The following is an 8,202-nucleotide window of genomic DNA, read 5'->3' on the forward strand; positions in this document are numbered from 1 at the left end:
TTTTGGCTGACGTAGAGCGCTCACGGAGAGCGGGCAATTATTGCTCTGAGTGTTGTCTTTCCATCATGCTCAGATGTGGAAAACAGTCACATTTTGGCTTTCCATCATGCGGGAAGTTATTGAATTTTTAGTTTCCTCTGCTTTTCCCCAAATATCTGTGCGAGAGGCCAAGGGCACAGGGCAGGCCGCTTGGCTTTGCTTTCTCACGCGTGTGGGCGTCTGTCTAATTGGGTTCGGGGAAAGCTGTAAATCTGCTGGGTCCTGTTGGGTGTTGAAGTGATTGAACGGGTGAGGAGGCAGGGGAAAATCCTGCCTGGGTATGTCACCGCACGGCAGCCAGCCTCTCTCCCGGCCGGTGCAAGGCAGAGGGAGTTTGTAATTTTATGTTTGCTCTTAAATCATGAACGTCTCTGCCTTTTTTTTAAGTAAGCCATCAAGCAATGGGAAAAAAAATCCCATTCTAGGAGTGGGGAAGTGGTTGTGTTCATTTGTCTTCATTCAGAGCGAAGCATAAATGCAGCAACTCAATTATTTTTCTGCCTTCGCAGAGTACCTTTAATTCTCTTTTTTTTTTCTTCCTATGTTTCATTCTCCAGTAACAATCCCGTTTCCTTGCCCTTCTTCTCAGCCAAGCTGCAGACCGAGGCCAAACCGTGAGGCATTTCGTATCGCTCTCAAAAAAATGTTTTAATTTAGTCGCTGGCAGTCAATGGCAAATTCACGTTGTGGCCTCGTACTAGTTGTGTTTAATTATGAAGCAACCCCAGATCTTTCAGCAGATGCAGCAAAGCACGTAAGTTTGTTTTATACTGGCTGCATCCCTAGCTTCCCTGCCTCTAGCAAGATTATCCAAGGAATTTACAGCGTGCATAAAACACATTTGTAGTTAAAATAAGCCAAATAACCTCGTGCGTTGCTCTTTCCCCTTTGCTGTGCCCAGGTGCTCTTTCAGCAGCTTTTATATTGACCTCACGAAAAGCATCTCCAACTTTTCTGTTCCCGTGTCTTTGCAGGGGATGTTTTCTGATGGTATTTCATCCTCCTTAGCGAGGTGAAGACGTAGCCACTGTAATAAGGTAGAAACAGGTGCATAAAAAAGCTCTTCAACCCCTTTTTCTCCATTTTAAAGAAGCAGAAAGTGGAACAAGTCCAATTAAAACGAAAAAAAAAATCTCTGAAAGGTCATTGCCAAGGGTTAATATCTATCGACTCTGCAGCGCAGCCGACTCACGGTAAACTGTTGCTACCTCTGTTTGGCTTTGATATTTCATCAGTCTCCAAAGCTCTACGTTGGGAGCAGCTACAGAGTAATAGGGCATCAGTGTAGAGGTAGATGTTCCCTCCTAAGAGTATAAATCCAGAAGATCAACTATTTCAATCCTCAAAAATGCAGCATTAGGCTTGCAACAGGCATTTTGCAGGTTGGCGTCTTCATCCCTTGGTGACAGCAATGTTAAATGTTTCCTTGTGTAAAGGGCTTTGTATTGCCAAAGATCCCTTTTTCTTTGCAAGATTAATTTGTGTTTTGTTTGCTTTTTAATATCTTTGTTGCTCCAGGGGCTGGAAGGCGGTATATTCTCAAGTGGCTGACGTGTGCTTAATGTAGTAGAAAAGGGGAATAAAAGGGATTTTTCCATCTGCAGTCCATGACCTCTACGAGAGCCTGCTCTATAAATATCAAGTTATGGAAGGAAAAGCCAATAAATGATAAATGCTTGCTTTTTACTTGATTAGCTCTGGGAAAGCTTGAAATGATTCAACTCTTCTGTTTAGCAGGATCCAGCTTTACAGCCGCCCAAATGGGCAAGCAGCTCTGGAGCCGGGTGCACGCTTGCCTAGCAGCCGGTGACGTTTGCATGGAAAAAGGTTTTCTTGCAGAAAGTTTTACTTGCAGAAGACCCTCGTTTGGCTGATGGATTATTTCCTCCGTGGCCAGAGTTGGTTTTGTTGGGACCGTGATGCAGCGGGATGCGGTTAATCATGCTGTCGCCCTGCAAGGGCTCTTGAGCATCGTTTTGTTGCTATTTTGCATCCTTAATTTTTGCCCTTGTTAAGCAAAAGCCAAATTGAGCCTTGCATGTTTGATTGCCCAGGAAAATGTGACTTGAGGAGCTGAGCTCCTTTCGAGTGCTCCGCAAGGGCCCAAAATGCAACCTTTCCACGCCGAATCAAGCCACCGATCACATGAACATGCACGCCCCTAAGGGAAAACAGCTGTGGTTTTCCAGACCTTTTTCTTCTTGTATAATAATGTGAAAATGAGCGCTTAAGCCCCTTCCTTCTTTGCTTCCAAAAACGTTCCTGACTCCGAGCGTGCTTCCTTTTGCCAGACGAGCCATCAATCAACGAGCATTTCCCAGTGAGGAGGATATTGCAATTAGATCCCGGCGATATCAGCCCCATTGAGACCTATTCCTAATGCAAAACCGTTTAATCCGAAAGAACAAGTGGAGCCGCTACGAGACATTGAGCAAAGCCGGAGCTTGGCAAGGATGGAGCTGAGCACTGAAGAGCCTCGTAATAAATCTTACGGCACCTACGTGGGAGACAGAAATACATGGCTTATGTCAAGCAGAAGGCTCTGTGCTGCACCAGAACCACAGAAATTGGAGCGTAGCCTCAAATACTTGTATATATTTAACTTCCTCAAGTGCTGGAAGAGAAGGAATAACCATTAGTTGCGTTAAAGTATCCCAAACTTTCGTATTAGTCTAATTTTTGTCTTGTGATGTTGGTAGGAAATTGGTAATTGGGACCGATGCTGTCTTGCTTGAAATGGTTCAAAAAAGTCTTCGTTGGCTGCTGTCCCCTCAAAGGGGAAAGAGAGCTTTGGGCTTTGAAGGAGAGAGCAAGCGTTAGTCCCAAGAAGTGCAATATTAGGGTTTATCTGAGACGGATCGCACTGGAGAACCAGGATGCTTCGCTGCCACCACAAAAAGAGTGGAGAACAGGCGCTGAAACCACCGGACCATGTATTTCCAATCTCTTCTGGATATCTCTTGCGATATAAAGATGACTCTTCATGCCTTGGTGTAATAGCAGTGGATGAAGCGAGACATTTGCTGTGTCAGGGGCAATAACGATTTAATTTCTGGAGCGATGAGTTGGGAGCAGCAGCAGGATGGTGTCCTTGCTCAGCCAGACAGGCCAACACCTGTAGCTTAATCATGATACAGCACCCAGTTGTAATCAGTGTCGCTGTTCTAAGTTGGCTAGAAATAATTGCAAGTTCAGGACCAAAATAACAGGGTTTTAATTTGCTTTTTGAGCTTTTGCTGTTTTGCATAGAGAAAACTCAAGGGTCTTGAGTGGCAGGGGCTTGCAGACATCCACGGGAACCTTCTGGGATTAAATGAGCGTTTATAATTGGGGCTTAAAACAGAAAAATAATCAGACTGCCCTTGCCTGGCTGCGTGTCCCCGCAAGGTTTTGCTGGGGCAGGGAGGTCCCCGGGGACTCGCGGGGACAGGAGAAATACAAACGAGGGGTTTGATTAAGCGGCGTGGAAGGATTTGAAAAGCTGCAAGTGATGAATGGGTTTTATTTCCCCATCCTCCTGGGTGGCTTGTAAGCATCGTACAGCCCCTGGGAGTCCAAGACAAAATCCCTGAGGATTTGTGCTTTGGAGCGTTTATTTTTTTTTCTTTCTGATGGACATAAATTTCCTATAGCTGCTTGGATGGGTTGGGTGGGAGAATTTATGGCTGGCCCCCACTGACAGCAGACGTGCTGCTCAGCCGTTTGCTGGTTGAAAACGAAGACGCAGAAGTTCCTTACCCTAAATTGGGTGGGTTTGGGGCAGATTTGAGCCGTGGCTTTCAAGGGGAGTCCCAAGGCGCTGCCGAGAGATGGAGAATAGAGATCTTCAGCTGCAGTTGGTCTTCAGTGCGAAATGCCAGTTTGGATCGGCTCGAGGCCACCGAGCTGCTACTGGGAGGAGCTGGAAAGGTGGGAAATGGCAGCAGACATCTGCCCCCGATTCTGTTTTGCTGTGCATTTAGATATTTATCTTTTTTTTTTAAAAAAAAAAAAAAAAAGCAACAGGATATCTCCTTCCTGGTGCAACGTCGTGTGCTTAGTGGGTTAAAGTATAATAATCCAGGTATCTGCATGGCCATAGTGATTATCATTGCTTCTAACGGCGATGCTTTGGTTTTGCGAAGTTTCCTGTCTTGATTCGTGCTCAAGGTGGCCAGGGAGCAGAGGGCGAGGCGGGCAGCGTGCCCCAGCGGGGAGGAAAACGCGTGCGAAGGGAAGGATGCAGGAAGGATATGCCTGTGCAAGCCTTTGCACGCTCCCTCCTGCAGTGTCCGGACGGGAAGCGAGGCAGTAATTCTCAAATAATGTCATCTGCAGGGTGGTTTTTTCCATAGCTGTCACTGCAGGGGGTCCCTGACTTAGGGTTCCACCAAATTACAAATAGCAATGCAAATTGCAATATATATATTGCTATTGCAATATCATTGCAAAAATTATAGATAGATAGATAGATGTAAAATCATATTGTGACTTTCCAGTGGGACTGCATGCTTTATTGATTCCCTCGATATGCAAAGGTCTTTGGATTTATTTTATGCATGCGACTGCTCTTGCATGCTGTAAGAGCAGCTACTCGATGATCTTGTACGCCCGTGCAAACCCTGTGCATTTAAATCCCCCAGCAAAAAGCTCAGAAAGCGGCAGACTAGAGACCTCCCGAGGCAGCGGTGGTTTCTGTACTTCGCTGACCGCCAGCCGGAAAGAACAGGCAATTTTCTAGCTTTAAATGACCCACAAGCAGTAACTCCCAAGCAGTTCTCCCCTCACTCGGTGGTGATTACCATCACGAGAGGGGGAAGTCAGGGAGAAAAGCGGCTTTTTAATTTTTTTAGCCTCATACTCGATACGTTTTGTTAACATGCTCCTCTGCAATAACGCCTTCCTTCATATTGCAATGCAATAAAATCAGCGCTCACGTTAGAAGGCTCTTTACTTCTGGAAACATGGTGCCCTTGGTGCCGGGGATATTGAATGCATCTATATTCCTGACAGCTTTTTCTGTTTTCATTAAGTGAAAGAGGATATTTAGAGGCCAGCTGGAATGGAAGTTGGTTCATAACTCAGAGGAGAGTGAAGGCTGTGGGATGTAGGCTGCTGATTGAGGACTTGGGGTAATTTTATCCCATTCAAGAAATCCCCAGTTTACCGCAGGATGCAGCATCCTGGTTACCTCGGACGTCGCATCGCTGTCGGGAGGAGAGGAGCAGGAGGGATGATGTCCCCGAACCTGGCTGGTTTTGCAGAATTGGATCCATTTGCATTAAATTTATTGTAAACGCAAATCTTTTCTGAATTGCTGTTTGGTTTAGGGAGGAAAAAATGACATGCTTGCCTTAGAATTTGTTATTTCAAAGGGTTTTGCTTTCCCACTCAGCAGCAGCGGGATTTTAATCTGCCCAGTGATGACAAGCTAATAGAAGTAAATAATGCCAAAGCTTGACATACTTTTAAATATTATTTTAAAACTTTTTAAATCCTTAAAGGCTCTGCTGTTGAATATGGATTAACACAATCTTATTACCCGGATCCGTGCGAGAGCGGTTGCTCTGGGCTCTCCCTACAGTTCATGGAGAGACGGAGCCATCTCCAAGCATCGTCCAACCAGCCTTGGCCTCCTGCATCCCTGCCTGGAGGTTTCTGCAGCTTTTGGGGACAAAAGAGGGGACAGATACGGGGTAGGAGAGCAGGACCCCGGCCGGCGTTTCCATGACAAAGCCTTTGGGTTTGTTATTTTTGCTTCGCCACCGAAAGCAAGCTCCATCCCAGGTGACCGCGAGGTTGTGCAGCCCAATTTTGGTCCTGCGCGTGTTCTCGGGGAGCGAACGCACCTTGCACGGTTTGAGTCGGAGGTGAATGCGGTCTCTGTACGCAGGCTGAAATAATTTTGTATTTGGGAAGGAGTTGCCTGCTGAGATGGATGTATAATATGCAGCGCAGCAGTGTCTATTTTGAGGGCAAGGGGGGACCTACGCAGATACATACACAAAAGTTACCGGGGCTGTAAGGTAACCTGATCTCAGGCCGTTTGGATAACAAAAGGAGATGCCGAGATGTTCCCAGACTTCAGTTTTTCTTTCAGCAGCTGCAGTCGTCTTTCCCAGCAAAGAACCCTAATGGCACGAATCCAGCAGTTCTGTAATTCCCGCAGTCGGGAAAGCCCTGGTAGCTGTAACCACGCAGCAGCCTCCGGCACCTCGTCTGTTCTTTCGGTGGTTAATCCTGTTATCAGTAATTAGGTGGAACGTCAACTAAGCGGGATGCTCTTTGAGGATCGGTGGGTGCAATTAGGAAAGTGGGAACGGGGCGAGCTCCAACTGAGGACTTCAAGGAAGGACTCTCGGTGTTGGGAGAGCATCTCAAAGGGCGTGGTCTTCCGCTTCTTCTGACTTGTTGCGGGAAGAGCTGTCAATCCGGGGTGTTCCCTTGGGATCCACCTCCAGGTGAATTTGGGAAGGGCAAAATAGACATTGAGCTGTTTTGGGGCTGCTTCTGTGCAAGGCACAAGCTGCTCGTGCGGATGGTGGGGTATTTCTCCATCTCTGAAAGGCAAACTAAAAAACCCCGGTGATGTTTGCGTTTGCATGTTTGCTTTCAGCTCGCTGGGTGACACTTATCTGATTTGCTTTTTCCCTGTGGAGTTTTTGCCTCCATTTTCTGCAGCCTCCTCTGGGCAAACGTTTTTCCCTTTCCACCGTGGGATAAAATGGTCCCTAATTTAAGATGCGTTACAACCCTTTGCTTTTATCCCCATTTATCTTTCTCTTAATGTTCCCACTTTCCAGCCTGTTTAATGGATCGATTAGGACCCAGAAAAATGATTAATAACGTTTTTCAGCCTCAAAACCGATACGCCTCAATTGTACAGGAGATTCCAGCTGATGGATGGTACAGGTGCAACTGGGTTATTTATTGACTCTTTGCCGCAAGGAACAGTTATGCAGAAAAACCCGTTAACCACTAGCCTCGAAATTGAGAGGAAAAGCCCAGAGGCTCAAGATGGTCTCCTCCTTCTCCATCCCCCCTTGTGCATTGAAAATATCTCTAAAGCGGCACTGTATCCCGATGCCGACCCCTGCAATATCCCGAAGCATCTGGGGCTTACAGGGAATAAACCTTATTTCGAAGGATCAGCAGTCAAGGTGGGTAAACAAAATACGCAGCTTGTGCTGAAAATGCTCTGATTGCCACCGTGCCCCTCATCAGCGTCTGGCCTGCAAATAGCTCCTCGCGACGGCTTCTCGCCTAATCCGCGCCCTCACTGGCATCTCGTTCATAGCCACCGCAGTGTAGCACCGCAAAGGAAACGTCAGGTGAAACCAGAGCAATGTGCTTGAAGTCTCGCGCTGATGAAAATGCTTTTTTTTCCCCCTTCTCCTAAAGATTTCAAGCGTGTTTTTTAATTCCCTGACGCCAGCAGGGAAATGGGAAATGACCTGGGCGGTACCATGCTTGCAGCAATATCTTAATTTTAGTAAGAGCCCGGACCTCTGCCGCTCTCTTTGCGATGCTCGTGGCGATGTCCGACTGATCCGCATCCCGCTGCCAGGGCTGATGTGGGAAGTCGTGAGGTGGATGTGGCAATTAAGGAGTTTAGCAACGAGCCTGTTGCTTTGGCAGAAGATTTCACTGGATCTTGTCCTCTCTTGTCTTGTGGCCAGGTTTGAAAGTGCGGGTGACAGCATCCCTTGCATGAGAAGACCTTCAGGAAGGGTTTGCGTGACTGTAGTGGCCTTAACACTCATGTTTTGCAGGTGATCGGCCTCATGATGGCTTGGCTGTATTGGCAAAAGCTCAACGAGATCTACTCCCAGCTGGACACCGTTGACTTCAGGATCCTGGACATGCGGGATTTCAGCTTCGGGGCGGTGGATCTGAGCGGCGCGGGCTGGTGCTGGTGCTTGCCCAGGGAAGGGGGCTACATTCCCGTCAATGCTGAGGAGGAAGACGAGGAGGAGGAGGAAGGCGCCATCTGCCACAGCAAAGTGTGAGAAGGTGGAGGACTGAAAGGCAGCTTGGAGCAAAGCTCTTAGGGAGGTGGTGGATGGTGAATGTGGAAATAATGCGCTTTATCTTCTCAGGTTCAGGATGTACTTTGGGGGAAACTGTAAAGTAACACTGGAAGGTTATAAAAAATGCAATGCACTGTGTGGGCATGCGAGCTCC

At 47.3% G+C, this 8,202-nt stretch overlaps 1 protein-coding gene across 1 annotated transcript in view; it reads left to right on the forward strand.

Annotated features, from left to right (window-relative positions):
- Positions 1-8,202, forward strand: part of LOC103917166 (tetraspanin-15-like) — a 45,459-nt gene extending 37,257 nt beyond the window's left edge. The window contains exon 8 of the mRNA XM_009324275.1: positions 7,791-8,202. Within this exon, the coding sequence (XP_009322550.1) occupies positions 7,791-8,027 (237 nt within the window). The 3' untranslated portion in view covers positions 8,028-8,202. The remainder of the gene's footprint in view (positions 1-7,790) is intronic.

This window comes from Pygoscelis adeliae, unplaced genomic scaffold (genome assembly GCF_000699105.1).
Source record: "Pygoscelis adeliae isolate BGI_AS28 unplaced genomic scaffold, ASM69910v1 Scaffold575, whole genome shotgun sequence".
NCBI classification, from domain to species: Eukaryota; Metazoa; Chordata; class Aves; order Sphenisciformes; family Spheniscidae; genus Pygoscelis; species Pygoscelis adeliae.